This window comes from Strongylocentrotus purpuratus, unplaced genomic scaffold (assembly GCF_000002235.5).
Source record: "Strongylocentrotus purpuratus isolate Spur 01 unplaced genomic scaffold, Spur_5.0 spur5_scaffold_1, whole genome shotgun sequence".
In the NCBI taxonomy this organism is placed as follows: Eukaryota; Metazoa; Echinodermata; class Echinoidea; order Camarodonta; family Strongylocentrotidae; genus Strongylocentrotus; species Strongylocentrotus purpuratus.
In genome coordinates, this window is record NW_022145594.1 from 17,880,478 (window position 1) to 17,904,074 (window position 23,597).

The 23,597-nt window shown below is 41.9% G+C and overlaps 2 protein-coding genes across 2 annotated transcripts; one reads left to right on the plus strand and one right to left on the minus strand.

The window, feature by feature from the left end:
• Nucleotides 1-870: 870 nt before the first annotated feature.
• Nucleotides 871-13,271, minus strand: LOC100888640 (PR domain zinc finger protein 15). Its single transcript, XM_003726139.3, has 6 exons — nt 13,144-13,271; nt 9,408-9,762; nt 7,142-7,253; nt 5,506-5,707; nt 4,161-4,413; nt 871-3,804 (listed from the first exon to the last, which is right to left on the minus strand). The coding sequence occupies exons 2-6, from the start codon at nt 9,748-9,750 to the stop codon at nt 1,940-1,942; spliced, it is 2,775 nt and encodes a 924-aa protein (XP_003726187.1). The 5' UTR covers nt 9,751-9,762; nt 13,144-13,271; the 3' UTR covers nt 871-1,939.
• On the plus strand, nt 12,980-23,263 carry LOC763076 (zinc finger protein 420). The gene is made up of 6 exons (XM_030977762.1): nt 12,980-13,091; nt 14,413-14,895; nt 16,125-16,381; nt 17,954-18,133; nt 19,279-19,531; nt 21,351-23,263. Exons 2-6 carry the CDS (start codon nt 14,460-14,462, stop codon nt 23,168-23,170), a joined length of 2,946 nt encoding a protein of 981 aa, XP_030833622.1. The 5' UTR covers nt 12,980-13,091; nt 14,413-14,459; the 3' UTR covers nt 23,171-23,263.
• The last annotated feature ends 334 nt before the right edge of the window (nt 23,264-23,597 follow it).

Consider the following 23,597-nt stretch of genomic DNA (forward strand, 5'->3'; position numbering starts at 1 on the left):
GAAATTGAGTAAAAAATCGGACAAATTGGCCCGATGTCGACGACGTCGCTACTTAAGGCTATCGTCGTAATCATCGATTTCGGGGATGCAAACACCGGGAAAACTCTTTGTGGTGTATTGTATACTATCGGCTAGTTGAGTTATAACAAAAAAATCACCAAAAAAAACCTAAAAATAGGTAGGGGACATGTTTTATGGGATGGTGTCATGTGTACCTCTCTGTACATTGTCAAAAATGGAACTTCCGGTAGTGACGTCACAAATTGTGTGATTTTGGCGGGAAGACCATAGCTCAGACCCGGCAGCAATCCATTTTCGTGAGGTCTAGGGTCTACCCCATCAGCCTATGGGGTCAGTTGTTCCGGCGCTTTTCCCTTGAATAAATCTTCTGGGCTGCCGGACTATATATACAGGACGGGTTAAACCGTTAACCACTGGATTCTGTTTTCGATTATTTCTGCCTCTGACATGGCCAACTTTATGAAGGTTGTATTCCCCGGTAATACAAGGTTACAGAGCGTTTTGATATACAAAGGATCCTGCAGCACAGTGATTGTGATGGTCCATCATCTTTATTTCATTATGGGCAGCGTTTCACAAAACAGTCATAAGTACATGTTCATCGACATCCCATAGAAATATGTGTAGAAATTGTAACGCACGTTTCAATAGGATGTTGGTGAAATTGTACTTGAGACGGTTGTATGAAAGGATGCCCTGATGACTTATTTAAAGGTAATGCAAGGTTTTGGGAAATTATTGAAAATTGGATGAATAGTAATTCTTTAAAATTTTGATATATTTGGATGCCCCTGTGGATGTATTATGAGCACGAGAAAATATTTTGTTTACAAATGAAATGTAATCAATTTAATCAATTTAAATGGGAAGTCCATCATCTCTCGAAAAGGACCTTGTAAGATACGTCACAGACTTGCCAATTTTCTTTGATCCAACATTCCAACTTAAAAATTCATACCTTTCTTATTTTTCATCAGATTTTGCTCCAAATTCCACTGATCTCTAGCTCTCATTTTCCTGCTTTCATTGAAAACCAACGAAAAGTCAGTGTCGACTTTTCCCTTTAACCGGGTTATTTTCACTAATCTCAGAACTTTCAATAAGCAAATTTGATCCATGATGCTAATGATACTGAATATGTTTGTGCGCATCTTAAAGACCGTCGACACTACTGGGCAAGAAGGGATAAGACCACACAGCGAGGTCACTGACAGGTGGCCATCTCATTAACTCAGCTCTCAACTAACATAAGAAAAAGAGGATCATGGGGGACCAACAGGCACCGATTGGGGAAGTTTCCTATATAGAGGGAGCAAGTAGCTACAAGTAGGACAGTGGGGCTTTAAGCTGCCTAGGGCTAGCTGATTACTATACACAATATAGAGAACTCCACACATTGTGGGTGGTGGGTACATATGGTAACCAGCTGGCCCTGCGCAGCTAAGGTGCCCAAGAACACTACTGCAGAACGTCTCTAAGTGTAAAATTTTTGAGCGTCATGTAACGCCTGGCTGGAATGCTCCCCAGGGAGTGGAGATTGTGCACACATTGTATGCGGGCAAGCACTGAATCCAATGACCAGGGTAAAAGTATATTTTGTAAAGCGCGTAGAGACATTTGAATTAAGCGCTTTATTAAAAAAAAAACAATAATAATAACAATAATAATAATGAGTACGAGTACAAACTTCTGCACAAATTCTTGTCATCTTAATATTCACTTTATATTGTTTCTAGCGGTTTGTTCAGTTCCCTTGTAAAGCCCGTGTGTGCCAGCATGGCGTACTAGGTAAACATTGAGCGAGAACGTCCTCCCGCATATTTCACATCTGAAAAGCTTCTCACCCAGAACGTCTCTAAGTGTAAAATAATACCAGTACCAGTGGAAACTTCTGCACAGATTCTAGTCACCTTAATATTCACTTTTCATTGGTACTATCGGTTTGTTCAGTTCCTTTGTAAAGCCTGTGTGTGACAGCATGGCGCACTAGGTAAACGTTGAGCGAAAACGTCCTCCCGCATATTTCACAAGCGAAAGGTTTCTCACCCGTGTGTCTCACCATATGGGTCTGGAGGCCATGCTTGGAAGTGAAGGTTCTTTGACAAAGCTCGCACGTGAAGTTTCTCACCCCTCGATGGCACCGCTCATGCTTCTTCAACGAGTGTAGTTCCAAGAACTTCTTGCCACATACCGTGCACTCGTTCTTCTTGACATGATCCCTGTGCATCCTGTAGTTGTGCTCTGAGAGTCTCCTGGCCGTCCGGAACCACTTGAAGCATGGCTCGCATTTAAAGGGTTTGGTGCCTGTATGGTCCTCTTTGTGGTTGTTCTGTGCCTTCAACGAGCTGAAGGTCCGCGGGCATTGCTCACACTTGTAGGGACGGGAATCGACTTGCAGCACCAGATTTTTTTTTCTGTGGAACCGGCGAATGTGATGCAACAGGTCACATTTTTTGGCATAGCTCCTGTGACAGGTTTTGTACTTGCATTGAAAAGGACGTGGTGTTTCATAATACCCAAACCTCCTTCCCAATCTATCTGACTCTTCTTGGGTATACCCGACTTTTTGTTCAGGTCTCCTCAGCTGTAAGTCAGATGTGGAAGCATTATGGTGATCTTCAATTCTAGTGGCACTGTCCACACTAGAATCTTCCTCTTGATCACATCCAGGATCTTCCTCCTCACTTATCCAACCTCCATTTTCATCATCCATTCCAGAATGACGAGGCTCACAATGATCAGGCTCCTCTTCATCAGAGGCAACATCCTCGACCTGATAATCAGTGGAACCCTGCGGATGACTTTTCATAGCCCTCGACCTCTCCTCTGCTTCTGACTCTTCTCTCCTCCATTGCTCATCATCTCTCTTCCGCAGTGTGCAGACAGTCCGGTGCGCAACCATCTTCATTTTACCATGCACTAGTTGTCTGCAAAGCCGACAAGTGTAATTTTCCCGACGCCCCTGGATATGGTGGGCATTGGTTAGATGCCGTGTGTAACTGGACGTGTAACGGTACTTGTTCTCGCAGAGGAAGCAGCTGTGCAAGCGCTCTGCATGGCCATTTCGATGCCTGATGTGCTCTTGGAACGACTTGCAGACCAGGCCACAAACTTCGCACTTAAACTCCTTGATTTGTGTTCGGTGGAAGAGCCGGTGGGAGTCCAACAAGCCCTCGTGGTTGAAACTCTTACCACAGGTGGGGCATACGTGGTCCCCACTACTTGGTGCAGGAGCCACTCGTCTAGGCAACACAGCAGCTTGCTTGCTGGTGCTAGTTCTTTTTGGAAGTGCCTGAGGTCCGTTGGTACTTCTTGAGGGATGCACATTGCTCTGGGGTAGAGTGCCTCCGGAGAGTCTCTCAACGTTCCGGACAGCGCCACCTTTATCGATCAAACTACTCTTGGAGGCAGCTCTTTCACGTGGCTGAGGTTCGTTGGTACTTCTTGAGGGATGCACATTGCCATGGGGTAGAGTGCCTCCGGAGAGTCTCTCAACGTTCCGGACAACGCCACCTTTATCAATCAAACCACTCTTGGAGGCGGCTCCCTCACGTGTCCTTCGGACGACATCCTTTTTGTGGCAAACCTCCCTGGCAAAATGAGCAAGTTGATCAGAAGCAGTGCCGGTGGCGCCCTTGGCAGAATGACTAGAAGCAATATACTGTGGAGGCCGTTGCTTGGACGGTCCTTCCTTATGCTCATGAGTGAACATGATGTGTCTCAGCATGCTCTTTGAGGTCTTGCACCTGGCTTTGCACACCTTGCACTCAAAGTCATCAGTATCTGGAAAGGGAGGGATACCACACCATGATTAGGCAATAAATGGTTGTCCTGAGTTCATGAAATGCAAGTTAAAAGTCAGTTTGAAGAAACGTCGTGATCTTTTAGATCTCTTATTGACCACATTGCGAGACAAACAAATATCACTAGCGATATTATTTTCGATACTACATCCGCGATGAGTAATATATTTAGCATTAAGATGTCATTTGTTGATAATTCAAAGTACACATCAAATGCGTTGTATGGACCAAAAATTCCTAGATCTCTAACTAGCTAGATCAACAAATATGAATCCAACATAAACAAATAAAGTGTTTGGTTTCAATTTCTAAAATACATCTTCTTCTTTTTCCTACCTTTTTGATAGTTCAGCTCCGACAATGCCATGTTGAATCCTATCTTCTTTCTGTATTCATCAGAGTAGAAGACCTTGAGTTCCGTACCGGGTTGGACGTTGTCCAGGGCTCTGAAGTAGATATCCCCATAGTGCTGGAAGGCCTCTAGGTTCTGTTCTTCTCTGGTCCTTGCAGGGTTGATGTGGTACAACCAGTTGTTGTGGATCTTGTTCTTACCGTCCAGGTAGAACCACACGACTCCTCGAAGGCACAGCTGCAAATAATCCAAAGGGAACTTATAATGTACAATACTCAAAGAACTACTCATATAAAAGTGGATGAACCAGGGAAAAAATTAATATTTATTTTACGGGGGCTACCTTTTAAGCTTGCCTGCATAAAAATAACACTCTAAAATTTGTTTTGCATTGAACTCTATGCAAATTTTCGGGGGCTCTTTTGGGTATTTCGGGGGCAAATTTGCCCTGAGCCCCCGTGTATTTATTTCACTGGGATGAACTCAGCAGGTTCTTGCTGTGAAATCCTAACCCCTAAAGTTAAGCCTAATTTAACCTTAACTACTTGGTGGAGTATTATGCACAGTGAGGTATTTTATGCACCTGAGTGGAGAGTGGCAAATGTAGATTAATGTCTTGCCAAAAGACATTAGTGCTATGCCTGGAGTCGAATCGCAATCCATTTGATAAACAGATCAGCGATGTATCCACTACAACACTTCTACCATAACCTAAATGTTTACCATAAAACCTTACCCTTAAACTTAAAAGATAAAGTTAAGTTCTGGTCATGCGATTGCATTGTGAAAGAAACATTGTGGAATCGATTAGAAAAGGTTAATCATCTAGCATATAAGTTTGGGTGTGTACTGCAAGGTTTTAAAATCAGTTCAGCTCAAAAAGGTACTATATCCATTCAAGTTATGCATTGTAACTTGCAAACAGTTTGCAAAATTTTCGGTTCCAAAAAGTACTACATCCAATTTCAGTTCCAAAAGGTACTACATCCAATTTCAGTTCCAAAAGGTACTACATCCACAAATTTTTTTAAAAACCTAACCATTATGAGCCAGAGCAAATAACACTGAGTTCCTATAGGAAATAAATTTATTCAGATGGTCATTTATCAGCCAATACTTAACATATTCAATTGGTTTTCGACATTTGGACATTATTTTTTATCCTGTTTCGGAAAATGAAGAAAAAATTGAGAAATTCTAAAAATAGATTTTTGATGACGTCACACTTCACCATTCTATTAAGCAGCCAATCGATAGCGTGCTCGCGTGTACAAAGCACTATAACGGTAGCGTGCATGCGGCGTTATGGTAGGATATGAGTTAACTAACCTCCCATGTAGAACCTATATGTTTTCCTGCTGTCTCATTCAGAAGGGATCCGTTATAGGGGCCAAAGCACTGCCCCTTGTCGATGACCCGCCCGGTGTGGACTCCAGTGATGCGGCCGCCTCCTGCAGCAAACTTGTAGCTGAAGCCCTGGGGAAGATTGGCGGAGATGACCGGCTTCGGAATCGGCGGCTGAAGAGTACTACTGTTTCAAAGTAAAATAATAACCAAGGGCAGTGTATAATTTTGCTTACTGGAAAAGAGTCAAACAACTTTTAAAAATGCTCTTAAAGATACTATTTTCCTTTTGCAGCCAACATCAAATTCTGTTGAGCTTTGCAGGAATTATGAATATGCCAAGTATGTCCTTTCTCTGAAATAACATTAGCAGTGTCCTAGTATTCAAATTATGCAAGGAAACCTGTTTACCTTTTAGACTTCACTGTCAGACACCATTGAGTGACTGACATCTTTTTTTCTTTTGTGATAACATACATAAAATGAGCTGTAACAGGTACATGATCATTTGTCTTCATCAATAACCCACTACTTGAAATGGCCAAAATTAAACTGATTGAATCTTTTTGTGCGGCACCAAACATAATTATGACCATTCGGTAAAAGCGTCTAAAAATCAGACAATTACTTAGGTGATTGCAATCACTTAAGTCGATTCCACAACTATAATAAAATGGTCGTTATTTTCTCACTAAAAGCCATTTCCAAGCCCTTTTGTTTTGAGGGAAGTTCTAAATTAGTATTGTGTTTCAAATGCTGTTGGAATTTAACCTTTTCCATTTTTTGGCCTGCAAATGGGACATACAGTAGTACCTTTAATGGGCAAATCCGAACCATTTGTGAAGTTGAATTGAATAGAGAAAATTTAAACAAACTTAGCGGTGATAGTTTCATCAAAATCGAAAGAAAATTGAGAAAGTTATGGGATTTTAAAGATTTGCATACATGTACCAGTAATTTCATGGAACAGTGATATGTACAGTATCACATACATGTATGGGTAATTCCATACATTAGTGACCCACTTTGTGACATTTTTGGTGTCCCTGTTACATAAGGAACCCTCACGTATTTGTGGCTCTGAGTAAAGACTTAAATCGTGGAGTATGATTGTTAAGTGATTCTAGGTATTAAGCTTGGAAATCACTTTACAATCTCACTTCAACAGTTTTCATAACACTACAGTCTATTGGGGGAAAGGAGTATGGTGAGTTAAAGGGAGTGGATCACCAGTTTCCATGTGCAGAAGGCCATAATTCGCTGACACCAGACTTGGTGGAAATACCATTAATGGGGATACAAATTTGCTCACAGCAAACCCATAGTCCAGTCAAGAATTACCCCCTAATCTCTCGGAGAGCTGAGAGTCTTCGGGCAAATCAAAGCATTACAATAAGGTCCAATGGTCATAAAACTCAAGGCTAACCCTGGTGATTGACAACACCTGTTATTGGGTAAACACCCGAACGGTGTCGAATTCTCCATGAGAGCCGACTACTGAGTGAATTTAATTAACACTGGGGTGATCCTTGTACTGGATTGAAACTATCACGATATGGAGGGCAAGTAGTTGCACCGTATGCCATAAAGTTCAGCAATTGTGAAGAAATGTTTACTCTACCTGGGTGCAATGGCATTGTGGGATTGCTTCTCAGATAAAGGTCGTCTCTGGGTCATGTATGGGTAGGAGTCATCATCAGAGGGGGTAGGTGATACAGATTGTATCCCTTGGACTGTAAAAAGAAAGAAGCAACAACAACAACAAAAATCAATGGAGTAAAAATACTAGTATTTTCAAAAATATACAATTATACTGTAAACGATGATGATAATGGTGATGACAATAGTAACATTATAATAATAATAGCAATTATATATTAAATGACACTACTACTACTGCTCTACTTTCTACTACTAATTCTACTAATACTGCTATTGCTACACTATTACTACTACTACTACAACAACTACTAGCACTACTACTTAAGATGATGATGATAGTACTAGTTACGTTTACATTGTGCTCATGTTCCATGCTAGAAGATGCTTTCAAAGTGTAACATCCCTGGCTTAAGCCAACCTGTCTTTTAAAGCCTATCTGCACTAGTTTGGCCAAGAGGGAAAAGACCTCCCTGCGTGGTCACTGGCAGGTGGTTTTCTCATCATATCAGCTCTCAATTAACAGAAGAAAAAGGGGACCATGGGGCATCACTGGGAACCACTTAGGCATTGTTGGCTATATAGAGGGAGCAAGTAGCTACAAGTAGTACAGTTGGGTTTTAAAGCCTATCTGCGCTAGTTTGGCCAGGAGGGAAAAGACCTCCCTGCGTGGTCACGGACAGGTGGTTTTCTCATCATATCAGCTCTCAATTAACATAAGAAAAAGGGGACCTTGGGGCATTAACGGGTACCACTTAGGCATTGTTGGCTGTATAGAGGGCGCAAGTAGCTACAAGTTGTGCAGTCCCGCTTTGAGGCACTGAAACAATTACTTCCTATACGGTCTCAACTTTGGAAATTTGGTTGAGTGACAAAATGTAGATACAGTACTTCACTCTAAATTGACAGCATCGATGCAGCTAGACAGAAATAGCAAACAACAGCTGTGGAACATCGGCAATTTGAGAGAAGAACTGATTCCCCGTCACACCCCAGGCCCCCCCCCCCCCCACTCAGTGTTATTTAGGGTACGCATACATGTATGCTTGTTCCCTTTTTTTGAAAGCACCCCCTTTCTGAGGACTGCCAACATTTCCGAACCCCTCTTTCGCGGGCATTTTGCGGGCTTTTCCTGCCTTGGAGACCTCCTAAATCATGAGAAATGCTCAATGTACCCCCCTAAATTTGGAATCATTTTTCAGGAGTCCAAAGAGATGAGAGAAAAAAAGAAAAACACACCCTTTTTAGAGAAATCTCCGGGTGAAAAGTTAATACACCCCTTTTTTTACAATCCTCGGGCCAGACTTTGTCGCACGAAAAGTACCCCTTTACCGGACATTTTGGTAACACGCATGGGGTCCGTCTGTTCTCAGAGTGGAGGCCGGGGTCACACCACAACGACACTGAACAAATTGTTACATCACATCGACAGGTCAAACGTCAATTGATTCTAAATCAGTTTAAAGTCAATTTTACAGTGTGACCGAGGTATGCCATGCAATCTATGTTGATAAAAGCCCAATAATAAAAAAAGGAAGAAGGGATGCACTACTATAAATTGATGGGAATGATTCACACGAAACTAGGCGTTGTGGCGTGCGCCTCTAACGATGGAAGTTACAGACTGATTCAGCCTAGGACGCAGGTTCGAAACTGAGTCACGTCTTTCGGATGGTGACGCTTTAAAGGTCGGTTCCCAGACGCAAATAATCATATCTGATTGATACACGTCTGTAAAAACCAAATGCACACCCACATGAACATGCAACATGGGTTACCTTGCATTACATTCTTAGGATGTCATTGACGTCTTCTTGATCATCATCTTCCTCTCCCTCTTCTTCTTCCTCTTCCTTCTCCCCCTCCTCCCTCTCCTCCTCATCCTTCTCCCCCACCTTCTCCTTCTCAAAAAAGGCCAATAATCAAAAGAGAAGAAGGGATACACTCACATAAATTTATAGGAATGATTCACACGAACATATGTTACCTTGCATTACATTTCTTAGGATGTCATTGACATCTTCTTGGTCATCATCGCCCTCTCCCTTTTCCTCTTCCTCTTTTTTCTGCCCTTCCTCTTTTTTCTCCCTCTTCTCTTCTTTCTTCCCCTCCCCCCTCTCCTCCTCATCCTTCTCCCCACCCTCTCCTTCTCAGAAAAGGCCAATAATCAAAAGAGAAGAAGGGATACACTCACATAAATTTATGGGAATGATTCACACGTGGGTTACCTTGCATTACATTTCTTAGGATGTCATCGACATCTTCTTGGTCATCATCCCCCTCTTCCCCTTCCTCTTCTTTCCCCCTCATGGTCATCTCCTCCTCCTTCTCCCCCTCCATCTCCTGCTCATAGAACGGCAGCACATTAAGACGAGAGAGGCTGGCTTCCCCGCTATGAACCAGGTTGTCCATGAGGTCTTCCGAAGTGGTACCACCCGGTATGGCGAAGACATCGTTGGTTACACCTGGTCCTCCCGAGTGGATCACTATGTATTGGTCCTGTTCCTGGTCTTGTACCTGTGATTGCTGGCCCAGGTTCTGGTTAGGATGGACCCAGTCGTTGTAGTCCATTTTTCCTCAAATCTATCGTAAGAAAATCACAAATACATGAATCTATAAAACAAGTTTTGAGGAGCAACATCAGACACTGACTAAAGATCTGATTATTTCAAATTAAAGGAAACCAAAACCTTCATACTAAGTTACTTTTAAAGTAAAGTTTAAGATATTTGAAAAATATCAGTGAAAATTTGAACAAAATCGGGCAAGGAATAAGGAAGTAAGAGCTTTTTGAAATTACTAGTCACTAGAGGGCGGTATTCAATTTGATGTCATCATCTGTGGACAACTCTCCATGCCTTTTGTACATAAAATTTCATGTTTTTCCTTCTGTCTTGTGATTGAGATAATGTACTCCCCTGAAAGCAAGATATAGGCTGCAAAATGATATTCTACTTCACATGTTATGAAGTCGGATCAAGAACACAAATAAATACGAAGAAAACAACAAAATTGTGAATTTTTATGTACAAAATGCATGGAGAATTGTTCACAGATGATGTCATCAAATTGAATACCGCCCTCTAGTGACTAGTCATTTCAAAAAGCTCTAACTTTCTTATTCCTTGCCCGATTTTCTTCAAATTTTCACCGATTTTATTCAAATCTTTTAAACTTTACAATAAAAGTAACTTAGTATGAAAGTTTTGGTTTCCCTTTAAACATGATATTTGTAGTCACATTTGTATAGCGCTCCTTACTACCTTTTAATCGCTTCACATTGTAATTATTATCCTGATCAGTGGACTTGCACACCATAGTGGACACGTTCCGCTTCCTTTGGGAGTTAATGTCGTTCCTCTCCTGAGCCCTCAATTACCAACTATTTGATTCACCTCCTATCACATCCACATTGATGAAATTCACGGTGCATGCATGATTATTCAATTTTTTTCGAAAGCAGAAGTTTTTAAGTTAGCTTAAAGGTACTATGTCTCATTTGCAGGCCAAAAAAATGAAAAGGTTAAATTCCAACAGCATTTGAAAGATAATACTAATTTAGAACTTCCCTAAAAAAGGTGGGGCTTGAAAATGTCTTCAAGTGGGAAAATAACGACTATTACTTGTCAAATCGACTTAGGAGCTATAGAGCCAATAAGTAATAGTCTTGATTTTCAGACCATTAAATACCGAATGTTCATACGTTTTATGCTGGGCAAAGATTCAATCAGTTTAATTTTGACCATCACAAGAAGTGGGTTATTGACGTAGACAAATGCTCATGTACCCTTTACAGCTCATGTTACATGTATGTATGTTATTACCAAAGAGGAAGAAAAGGCCAGTCCGTCACTCAATAGTGTCTGGCAGTGAAGTCTAGCAAGTAAACAGGTTTCCTTGCATAATTTGAATATTAGGACACTGCTAACGTTTAAACTTCACAGATATCATAGGACATACATGACATATTCATAATTCCTGCAAAGTTCTACAGAATTTGAGGTGGGTCGCAAAAGGGACATAGTACCTTTAAGGGGCTAAATTTTCTACTGCTTATAAATACATTCACAGGGGCAAAGAAGCAAAGTTTTCTGTGATTTTTGTTCTTTCTGCTCATGAATAATGATTAATTCCTAGAATTCTGAATTAAAAGAGATCATACAAACACATCTAACACTAACAGGAGCTAGACGATTGATGTACTGCTCAATACATGCAGGCTCTGACTTGACTTGACATTTCATGAATAAACTTCTAAAATAAAACTAAGCTAAGGACTTAAGGTCAAGTAACGTATTAACGCGATCACATGCATTCAGAAATTAGAGGTAAGCTACGTCTTTCGGATAGTGGCGCTAAGGTCAGTCCCCAGGCCCAGATCTAAATAATCATATGTCATTGATTTTTTTTTTTAAATCTCCTTATAATTCAATTCCTCTCTTATTCTGACGTCTAACGCAAAATACACTCCCAAATTTTAGGTACCGGTATGTTACAATGTGTGCGCTTTCCCCATGAAGGTTTCTGCCATGGGGCTGTTACCGGTATGCACTATTGGAGACCATTTGGATAGCCTACGCAAATGTGATATTTTGATTAGCTGGTTAGATTTTTACTTCATGATTTCTATTGGATGAGAAGAATGAAACTGTTATCCTTCATTTCATACTAAACTTTCTATGATTTATTTTTTCGGCAGTTTGTTTTGCTGCACTGTTTCACAAGCCGTGTTTAGTGCCATTCTGTACCCTGACCCCGACTACAGGATTTGAAAAAGGGTATCTAGGATGATTGGATAACATGTGAATTTGTTTATGGTGAAATTTCAGCAAAATCTATGGATGAGAAATGTTTTTTTGGATGAGGAATGTGAAAATGTCATGCAAAAATGACGGCCCAATTAGCGGTTTTCGCGTATTTACATGAACATACATTTTTTGGCGATTTTTGTAATGAAATAGAATCTTTCGGTCACATTTGAGATCACAACTTTTGTTTTAAAAACAAAGGAAAACAAAGCAATTAAATACATGATTTCCGGGCATTTAAAATTGGCATAACTTTCTTATTACTGGGGCTATTAGGATGAATGAGGCATCAAATTATCTTCATCACCATGAAGCGGCACTTAACTGGAAGAAGAAGGAAGAAGAAATAAAAGGTCTTATCAAGCTTTGTTTGATGGCATAAAGCAAGAGCTTACATTTTGAGATTTAATTTTTTTTTGTAACATCCCTACAAATTTCTTTAACCACATTCCAGAAGGGAAGTTTTTCTGAATTGTCTGTTTATCCCCAATTTCATAATATTAGTTTAGACCTAACTTTAGAGGTCTACACACATTAACCCGTAATTAACATTAACATTAACCTGTAAGGCCGTAACCACTTATTTTCTTAAATAACGTATAGATTATTGATGCACTTCTGTAAAAACCCAACCGCACACACACACACACACACACTTGCTTTGGCATTGATTTTATAATGTCAACAAAAAAAAGACAACATGACACAAAACTTCAAAAGACAAAATCAATGCATTGCAGTGCACAGCCCCAATTTCTGGTGAAAATGACTCTATTCTCGCTCAGATTTTTATCAAATTGCTGGCATATTTACTATTTAGAATATAAGGAATAATATCGAATCGGGAACTTACAGCAATACACAAGAAAATCCTTGTCAACTTCAAATCAAATGTTAGCTTCAGTATACACAGCTCACAGCTCACACTCATGCACTCACAGCTCAGTGCACGGTCACAGACATGACATAGGCCTCCCCATCATACAACCTAGCACGAATGTATACGTATGGGACCATTCGCGTACATAGCCTACACGGAAATTCAATGAACTTCAATTTCCCTTCCTCCGTCCTGGAAAACTGATACAATCAACAGATAAATGGGTAAGAAAGAAGAAATATCTGATAGAAAAACTGAACATTGAATTTTTATTACCTGTCACAGCCTTTTTTAGAGTGAGTATGGAGCAATGAACTGAAATTTAAGAGGTGTTTTTGACGAGCTAAACAAAGGCAGAGCTGTGTACGTGGGCCGTGCATGGGGGGAGGGAGCTGAGCTGAGTTACCAGACGATATCTAGCCGAGGCCGAGCCCGGTCGAGGTCCGGTGATGGCGCATGATGGAGAGGGCTAGGAGGACTAGATCTAGGGGCGCTAGTTCAGAAGTCTATCCAAACTTTCACCCGTAGCTCCGGCGTGGAGATATCCTACTAAAACATACCCAGAATGAAGCAAATAGGCCTAGATTCTTCTAGGTCTAGTATCTACATCAAATAAATGTCCAAATAATGGTCATTATTTGAAAAATTGATGTTTTTTACCTGGCTTTGTGTCAATTTTCACATCTTTTTCAGAGTATTTTTTTCCTAAAAATGAAGACTTAGATCTATAAAATCTATGCACTTTCTCACGGGATTCACGGCAATACAATTGCATACCGTACCGAAGGTGGGGTACGGGCGCGTGCGTTTGTTCAGTTAGCGACAGTAAACTAAGATTACAGTCGCTAACATAATCGTGTGTGCGTGAGAGCGTTTTCAGACCCTTGAAATGCGAGACACTTGGTAGCTCTGTGGAGGTGGTGTGGATCTAGTGGTCAAAAATGAAAAAGTGCATACACTGTATGTACAAATCTACCGGTCAAGTGTCACACATTATACGTGACGTCACACATTTCAAGGGTCTTCAAAACGCTCTCACGCACGACAAATGCGTGGGCGATATGAAAAAAACGCTATGCGTGTGTTATACCCTCGCGCGCCAAGTCATGAAAATGTCACGCATAGCTGATCTTTGAACTTGGCGTCTCTGTATGTACACCTGTACGCATATACTCTAGTCCACCAATTTAGGCAGCAGTTGATCCGTAAAAGCATCAGAATATATCACCAAAATTCAGGGGAAAATACCACACTTACTTGATCACTATTACTACTGGTCTGTGACTATAAGTACATGTAGGTATGCATGATCTATTTTATTGTATTTTGTTGACATTATATATGACAATTTCAAGCAATACAGAGTGTCTACTTTCATTTTTGCTGAGTGAGGACCTGTCAGTTCATTAAAAAACTTTGCCAAGTCTAAGAAAAAATTGGAGATTTATTTTACAAAACTGGAGAATCACCTGATTTCATACTCTAGGTTACTCTCCGGTAACTCTGTCCTTTCATTGTATATTTTCCATGGCACTTCTTTGGCAGGTGTTTATTTCTGAGCTGCATTATTGGTGCCTTTGGGTAGCTGCAAAATGGACTACCTTGACTACGACAACCAAAACCAGCCCTCTGGGCAACAACAGCAACCTCACAGCACAGCATCCATCCCCCACCATCCCAACCACTCCCACCACCAACCGGCCATGAACCACTCCTTCCCGCAACACCTGCAACTGCAGCCTGTCTCGCAGCAACACAGTGCTTACCTGCAACCCCACCACTCTCAGTCGTCTGCTGCTTCCACTGCTGCCAGTCCTCACCTCCAGCACCTGCCGCCACCTCAAGGAGGGTTGTCAGTGCCCTTCTTGCACCATGGGGCTCCGCTTGGTTTTGCATCTGTTCGTGGAGGAGAGGGAGGAACGGAGAGGAGTATCTTGCACCGGGATGTCCCGCCAATATCCCACCGAGTACAAGTCAGAGGCGTTCCACAGGTTATGGAAAGCATATTCAGTTCAGTGATTCAAGAAGGTGAGATCTTAAAGCCACACTGTACTACGGTACTTGTAGCTACTTGCTCCCTCTATATAGAAAACTTCCCCAATCGGTGCCTGTTGGTCCCCCATGATCCTCTTTTTCTTATGTTAATTGAGAGCTGGGTTAATGAGGTAGCCACCTGTCAGTGACCTTGCTGTGTGGTCTAAACCCTTTTAACTGAACTATCACAGCCGGCTTTAAATTTAAGACATCAAACTTTCCCGCATTTGGAGGGAGTCTCACGCCACCATGCTCATTCTCCCGCCGTCCCAATAGCTCGTAGCGGGAGACTCCCGCCAGCACGCATTTCCTCCCGCTCTCCCGCTTCGATGTAGAATCTCCCGGTTTATGAAAAAACCTCCCGCCAAACATGGTAAGCACGTCCAAAAACGAGACCAAAAAAAAATGTGCTCTTAACCCCCCCTCCCCTTCCCCCTGCTTATTCAGCGGCTGGCTGAGTCATTGCGAAATTTTCGGCGCGATTTTCAAATTTTTAAACGCCCCCCCTTGAAAAAATCCTGCGTACGCCACTGCCGTTGAGCAAAACAAAAATTTGCATAGGACCTCCCTCAAAGCCGTTCCCCAAAGTTGACAGCCCTGTATATATAAATTGAGGCTTTAATATAAATGCCAATTTTTTTTATGGTGAGGAGGAGATGGGGAGGAGAGGGAAGGAGGAGGGGGGGGGGGGGGGGATGCATGAGGAGGGGAAAGAGTTGGATATCATTTTATATCAGTGATGTTCATGATGACAGATGGTCATAATAAAGCAGTTGGTAACAAGGAGGAGAAGAATAATGATGATCATGATCAACTAATTTTATTAGATTTGTCAAATTGTTAATTTCATAAAATACAAATACATGTACATGTAATAATAATGATAATAATAGCAGGTTCTTGTATAGCACTCATGTCTGTCAGACTTGACACTCCGGGCGCCCCCGATTATGACCCTGGCTTTAGCACCGCTGCCATTACAGCGCTCTAGCATTTTAAGGAATTAATTCCTGCCAAGTACCTATTTACATCACCTGGGTTAAGTGTGGTAAATGTAGATCAATGTCTTGCCAAAGGACATTGGTGCTGAGGCGGGACTCAAACCCGGATCTTGTGATCGACAGTCCAGTGACATATCCACTCGACCATGACACCTCTACTATGTAGATTTTAATAAGATAGTGTTTAGCAATTGTTCAATCAATCCCTTAATCCATCAACAGGTGTCGACCCCTCCGTCGGCCATCTTGAACCTCCCGCTCCAAGTTCTCTGGAACCAGAACCATCCACCCCACAGCAACTCCCCTCACACTCAACAGCCACCCCTACTCAGCCCACCACTACCCCTACTCGGCCCGTCGCCACCCCCACCCATCCCAGCAGGCCTCCTCTCTCTGAGAAGCCAGCCAGGATCATGGTCAATGATGGGAACCTACAAAGGAATGCTGGTCAAAAACTTGGAAAGACAGGAAATGCCAAGGTATAGATAAAGTACATTGTATACTATCCTAAATGTTAAAGAAAACACCAAGTGCTATTACGGGTACTCATGTAATATTGTGAAAGAAACTACCTAGAAATGAATCTGATTGGTTAATTACGTAGGTCAAGGAAACAATTGTTTGTGACGTTTGACGTCATTTACACAGTGAAAAGCCCTGGAGAAACATGTGAGCATGTGGAACACATAGCAATGTCACATCAGAATTTGATACATGTGTAAAGTGTAAATATTTCAAGTCAGGGACCAATGCCCCCACAACTTCATGGATACAATTCCACGCAAGCTTGAGCTCTATAGAAGACATTCCTAAGATCATAGAGGTGTCGTGGTCGAGTGGATATGTCAGCGGACTGTTGATCACAGGGTCTGCGGTTCAAGTCCCATCGCGGCACTAATGTCCTACATTTGCCACTCTCATGTACATGTAGGTGTTAAGTGGGTACCTGATAGGATGCGAAAGCTAATGTGGTTTGATTAGCAATGGCGGTTGTAATATGGCGACTGGCTGGAACGCTCCCCAGGGAGTGGAGAATGTGCATACCTTGTGTCCGGGTAAGCCTGAATCCGATGACCGGGGTAATAATATATATCTGTAAAGCGCTTTGAGAGGTCCTGCGGTCCTAAAATGCGCTATATAAGGACGAACTATTATTATTATTATTATTATTATTATCATGATTGTGAAAGAGCAGGTGGAATCAAGAAGGGAAACTCCATGTCGACTGCTGCCATCACATGATGATACCAGAATTGATTTGATTTGATTTGATTTGATTTATTTATTTCTGTTTGATTTTCTTTTTCTTTTGCATTTTTACAAATATATAACAAACAAATATTGCAAATTTACACATGACAAAAGAATATATGTAGAATAATGTAAGGCTGGCTGTAACTAATCGAAAACATCAAACAGGAGGGTTGAGAAAATAATCAAAACTTGATAGTATGACTACCCTTAAAGGATACACAATAATACAAATATGGAGGAACAAAATATTGGTAAAAGGGGAAAAAGACAGAAAAAAAAGAAGACAAAAAGAAAGAGGGGATGCACATCAATATTCACAGACTTATGTGGTAGTTGGATTTCAATAAAGATTTTTTTTAAAAGAAAAGAAAATGCAAATTTGAATATTGAGTGGCCAACTTGGGATATAATAGAATGAGAAGACTCGCGAGGTTCGGACAGTATGAATGTAAATGTAAGATCAGCCAGCTGGTTTTAAGCCTGGGTCTGCGAGTCAGTTTTGATGTGCAAAAGGTCATAATTTGTCATAACACCATTACTGGGTGTACAGGTCTGGCAAATAGCAAATCCCTGTAGTCCCATCAAGAAATACCCCCTAGTCCCTCAGAGAGTCTTTGGATGAGGAAAATTTAAGAAAATGAATTGACCACATGGCGCCAGAAAATGCATAAGGCCTGTTTGTCTTCGGTGTTGAATTCCCCATGAGAGCCCACTACCATTCGTCTTTAACTTCTCTTTAAGATTGATATCATATGTCTGTTTTGTGTTCCCCTCACAAACATGTGGAAACTTGGTAGAAGCCAATGCTGCATGCGATCCTGCCAGAAGGCTTCAGCTACCAGTTTGCAGACAAGGGTGGTCGCACCATCCAAGGGGTGGTGGTGGACCGTTTCATCCAGAAATCTCAGTGGTTCGGTCCTTTCAACGGCACCTTGCTGGACGAGGAAGCCGGTCAAGACATTGGCTCAACCTGGGAGGTAATATGTGAATTGTATAATTAGGGTGCGTTCAATCGACACTTTTTCACCCTAGAATCACTGCTTTCAAATATGTTTAGTTTAAAACACGGTTGCGTTCAAGCGATTTTTGGTCGGTCGTAAAAAATAAACGTGTTAAAAAACACAATCATGAAACGCTGAAAAAGTTTTGTATTGTGATATTGCAAAAATCGCTTGAATGAGGAGGGAATTCTCAATCATGATTCTATGACGTCATTATCGTGGCCTGTTCCGGTTTGACTGACAGTCCACCGTTAACACAGACAGAAAGCACGCGGCGAAGTTGACCTATACTTTCTGGGTCAAACTGCACAGTGTGATGAGCAGCGGCTGGGCTTGAAATGAGCAAGAATCAGCGTTGATGAAAAGTCGCTTGAACGCTCTTCCGCAGTAACCGTGTTTTTTAACAGCGTTTTGAATCTTGATTCATGTTTGTGATTCTAGCTTCAAAAAATTGCTTGAACGCAGCCTTAGAGTCAGAGGTGCAGGCGCAGGACATGTGCCCCACAAGTTTTTTTTTAAAAAGTTGAAGAGGCAGAATAATTATAATAATGGTAATAGGTCCACTTGTATAGCAGAACTACTACATGTGTATGTTTATAATCTACCACGCTTAATACAAAGTGTCAGTAGCATCTTCTTAAGCTGCCATTTATTTACACGTATGGAACAAACACACATTAAATCGCTGCTATTACCTTAAAAGGGATTGGGTAACTTTGTCTCAGATTCTCAAACAGAATCCTTGATTTAGCTCATGCTGCAATGATAATTATAAACCTTTAGGTCAGTAATAGGAACCCCATGACTTTTACAAGTCGATCCGCCTGTCTGATTATCAAGATATTTGTGATTGGAAATCGAAACCAAATCTTGCGGTTTCCTAAAGGTTTTCATAACACTACAGTCTATTGGGGAAAATTAGTATGGTAAAACCGGTCACTCAAAGATTTTTACTTTTTTGAGGCACTTTTTGATCATTTTGAAGCGCAATTATTTTAGGGCTTAAATATTACACCATATCACAAACACTGATAGCACATAGGGCCGTGCATCTCAGATTTAACATTGTTAAACGATGCCTTTAATGACAAAAGGGTGTGTTCTCTCGTGTTATTTTTCAGCTGTGTCTCCAAGGCAACGTGTGGTTCTACCTGGACGGTAAGAACAAAATCCACAACAACTGGTTGTACCACATCAACCCTGCAAGGACCAGAGAAGAACAGAACCTAGAGGCCTTCCAGCACTACGGGGACATCTACTTCAGAGCCCTGGACAACGTCCAACCCGGTACGGAACTCAAGGTCTTCTACTCTGATGAATACATGGAGAAGATAGGATGTAGCGTGAAGCTGGAAGATTTGGGATATGATAAAGGTAAGTGGCTAATGTTATTTGAAAGAATGGTTTGGAAAATCTTGCACTGACTGGAAGAATCGATGGAAGGAGGAGTAGGAGTACAAGGAGGATTTTGTGGATGAGTAGCATAAGGAGTGGGATTTCTGAAAGTGGAATCGATCTTGGGGAGAATAAATTACTTCATAGAATATGGGACAGAGAGTTGTGGTATTCCATGGTCACCAACATCTCAGGACATGGCACGTAAAGAAGAAGAAGTGGCTAATAGTGCAGACACACTCTCATAAAACACATTGCTGTAAGAGTCATGTAAAGCTGTGTATCTTGTTTAGGAAGGGACATGGCTGTCGCATGGTGGTTAGTAATAATAATAAAACGGTTCTTATAAAGCGCTTACCACCAAAGTCTCTAAGCGCTATAACAAACAAAATACAATGATAAACAATGACAATACATATGAAATATACATCAATGTGAACAGAGTATGTTAATCATCAAAAGCAATTTTGAATAAATGTGTCTTAAGACAAGTTTTGAATTGGTTAACAGTCTGACAGAATTTGACATTTACAGGTAGTTTGTTCCAAAGTTCAGCAGAAGCTTTGCAAAAAGAGCGATTACCAGAACAAAGAGTTGACACCGAAGTAGACACAAGGTTTAATTGTGAAGATGACCGTAGATTTCTCGAGGGTTTGTGTTCCTGGAATAGTCCTTGCAGATAAATTGGCGTCAATTCATTTTAATAGTTACAGCATCTACGTGACAGGTACATGGTCTATGTGGTACTTGCCACATGACAGACCAAAATGTTACCACATAAACTCAGCCTTTACAATAACAGTGAACCCTACATGGTGCCAGGTCGCATTATGTGGTATTCACATGGCATTTCATGGTAAAGCACGGTGCTAAAGTGGCGTTGTGGGGTGTTTACATGGTCTTACATGGTGTTAAGTGGTGTGATTGTTTACATGGCTATTTTTACGAAAATCAGAAGGCAAGAGTGCATGGCTACTTTGTTGCTTTCATCAAGTGCCTCCGTTACGAAGCCGGAGGCATTATGTTTTCGGGTTGTCCGTCCGTCCGTACGTACGTACATGTACGTCCCGTTCTCGTGATCGCGTTATCTGAAGAACCGATTGATGGATTCCTGCCAAACTTAGGTCATGTATGTTACTTGCAGAGCTGATGATCTGATTACATTTTTTGGGGTCATGAGGTCAAGGTCAAAGGTCATGCGGCTCATTATGTATGCAAAAAAAGCTTGTGATCGTATTATCATTAGAACAGATGGATGGATTCCTGCCAAACTTAGATCATTTATGTATCTTGCAGAGCCAATGAACTGAGTAGTTTCTTGGTTCATAATGTCAAAGGTCATGGGCTCATTATGTATGCAAAAATAGCTTGTGAATGCATTCTCATTAGAACTGACAGATGGATTACTATTTAACTCAGGACATCTTGCAGAGCCAATGAACTGAGTAGATTTTAGGGTCATGAGGTCGAAGATCAAAGGGTCATATATGTATATGAGAAATTGCCTGTAATCACGATATTCAGAGAACCTGTTAATGGATTGCAATTGAACTTGAATTTGAAAAATTTCTTCTGTTTTGGTTTGTAAAATTGCTCTATGACGGAGGCATCATTTTCGAATGCGCGCAGTCGAAGTTCCATCTAGTTATTTTTATTATTAGTCGATAGAATACATTGATACAGTGTGAACTGTTGGACCACATGATATGAAACGCCTATTTTTGAGGAAATAAGATTTTCCTTACACCTCTTTTATCCTGTGTCACATTGGTTCTTTCTCTTTTTCCATTTTTTTCAGAGGCTGACTGTTTCAGATGTCACCGGTGTGAAAGAACGTACAATACATCCAAGAGCATGCTGCGGCACTTCAAGTACAGTCACTCCAAGGAGGACCAGACACCAAGCAGGAGTAGCAATCTCAAGGAAAGGATCAGCAAGAAGGCCAGATTGATGGAATCACTGAAACAACCCTTGGAGGGACGGAGTCACCTGGAGCCTCCAGAGACATCATGGAGTATAAGGGAACTGCTTTGTGACAAAGAAGAACATTTTGTTTGCGTCACGTGCGGCAAGCATTTTCCGACAAACGGTCGTCTCAAGGCCCATGAACGGTTCCACGAGAGCACCTGCGAGAAGTTTGAGTGTGACATGTGCGGTGCTGTCTTCAAGACGTCACTTTCGCTGATGAGGCACAAGAAGATCCACACAGAGATCCAGTTTAAGTGCACCTTGTGCTTCAAGAAGTACACCTGTCGCTCCCACCTGTCCCGACACATGCATACTGCGCATGGGTTCGAGAGGGTGAGAGGGAAAATCCTGTGCATGGGTTGTTCGAGGAAGTTTCTCCTGGAGGATGATATGTTGAAACATCTCAAGAGTTGTAAGGGGCTTCAGACAGTGATGAAGGAGAGAACCCAGGTATCCTCGGAAGACGATGACAACGGTACCTCCAGCAGAGGTGAGGAAGGGTTGGACCCAGACGAAGATCAAAGGAACACGGCTAAATCATTGGAAAGGCATGGGAAGGTCCATGCCGATCGGGAGAGTGAGTGTACCTTATGCCACAAGCATTACAGCTCTCGTTCGCACCTGTCCCGACACATGCATACTGTACATGGCTTTGAGCGGGTGAGAGGGAAAATTGTCTGCATGGGGTGTTCGAAGATGTTTTGTCTGGAAGAGAATATGTCACAGCATCTTCGGCGCTGTAAGGGACTCCGGGAGCTCCTCAAGAGGAAGAAGAACCTACGCAAGATATCAAGCAACTCTGATGATGATGATGATGATGGGTTTATCCCCAATGAGGAAGAGGAAAGCTGTGGAGTGTTGAAAGCATTGGAAGGTCCTGATAGGGCTATGGGTCAGTCAACTATGGGTGATTTGAACGAGACGGAAACGTTTGGTGTTGAGACAAACAGACAAGGAGAGGATAGTAAAGGGAGGGTGATTGATATGTTGGGGGTTCGTTCGTTTCAGGACGCTTCCAAACCCTTCAAGTGTAGCTACTGCACCAAGAGATTCCTCACCAAGAATAGGTTGCTTCGCCACAAGCACAACAGGCATCCTAAAAGCTCCGTCTTCAAATGTGATCACTGCGACCAGACGTTCCCTTACAAGCATCGACTGCTGAAACACCTGCCCACGCACAACAAGGACAAGCGGTACAAGTGCCAGCTCTGCCCTCGCAGCTTCGCATCGGAGATTGCCCTCTCAAACCACCAGGAGGAGCACACCGACGCAAGGCCCCACAAATGCGAGCCGTGCATTAGGGCGTTCCGGACACGAAAGCTCCTTCTGAGCCACAACAGAAGGATACATGCTGTCCGGGAGATGCGCTTCGCTTGCTCGTTTTGCGACAAGAAGTTCCCGGAGAGGACCAACCTCGTCCTCCACGAGCGCCGTCACAAGGGTATACGACCCCATGTTTGTTTGGCGTGTGGGAAGGCGTTTACGAGTAAACATTGTCTCATTACTCATATGAGGATACATACTGGCGAGAAGCCTTTCAAATGTAACTTATGCGGGAAATGCTTTCCGTTAAATCATCATCTTGAACAACATCTGATGTCTCATTCTCGTCAGGGAAATGCAAATTACGCGGGAAATGCTTCCCCGTAAAGGTAATACAAAGTTTTGGGATGGCGTCATGAATTTGGTTAAAAATGAACATATTGGATCCTACAATATTCAGTGATCATTGTCGCGGTTGAAATCGAGTCAAAAGTTATGAAATTGTTAACTCTTTGCCCGCTTCGTTCGGCTAGCGGAACATACAGCGGGCTGCCAACTTCGACTCAAGTCACATTTCATTCACAATACACACGGAACGCATTTAATTCTATTGTACGCACACACACACAATAGTAACGCGTGCTTCGCATTGTATACACATCACACTTCATTGCACCGCTTTCGCAGACATTGTTTACATTGACATTTTCCAAGAAAAATTGAGTTTTTGAAACTGCTTTTGCAAATATTCTGATGAGCTAGGATGGCCCCTATTAGGAGGAGACGGGACTTCTTCACTGCTGATCAGGTACGA

What these genes read in the sequence shown, in the direction of transcription:
- LOC763076 (XM_030977762.1), top strand. Translation starts at nt 14,460, where the DNA reads ATGGACTACCTTGACTACGACAACCAAAACCAGCCCTCTGGGCAACAA. An exon ending in CAGTTCAGTGATTCAAGAAG is followed by an intron (nt 14,896 to 16,124) that starts GTGAGATCTTAA and finishes ATCCATCAACAG; the next exon opens with GTGTCGACCCCTCCGTCGGC. An exon ending in AGATTTGGGATATGATAAAG is followed by an intron (nt 19,532 to 21,350) that starts GTAAGTGGCTAA and finishes CATTTTTTTCAG; the next exon opens with AGGCTGACTGTTTCAGATGT.
- LOC100888640 (XM_003726139.3), bottom strand. Translation starts at nt 9,750, where the DNA reads ATGGACTACAACGACTGGGTCCATCCTAACCAGAACCTGGGCCAGCAA. An exon ending in CCTAAGAAATGTAATGCAAG is followed by an intron (nt 7,254 to 9,407) that starts GTAACCCACGTG and finishes TTCTTTTTACAG; the next exon opens with TCCAAGGGATACAATCTGTA. An exon ending in GGAGCTGAACTATCAAAAAG is followed by an intron (nt 3,805 to 4,160) that starts GTAGGAAAAAGA and finishes CTCCCTTTCCAG; the next exon opens with ATACTGATGACTTTGAGTGC.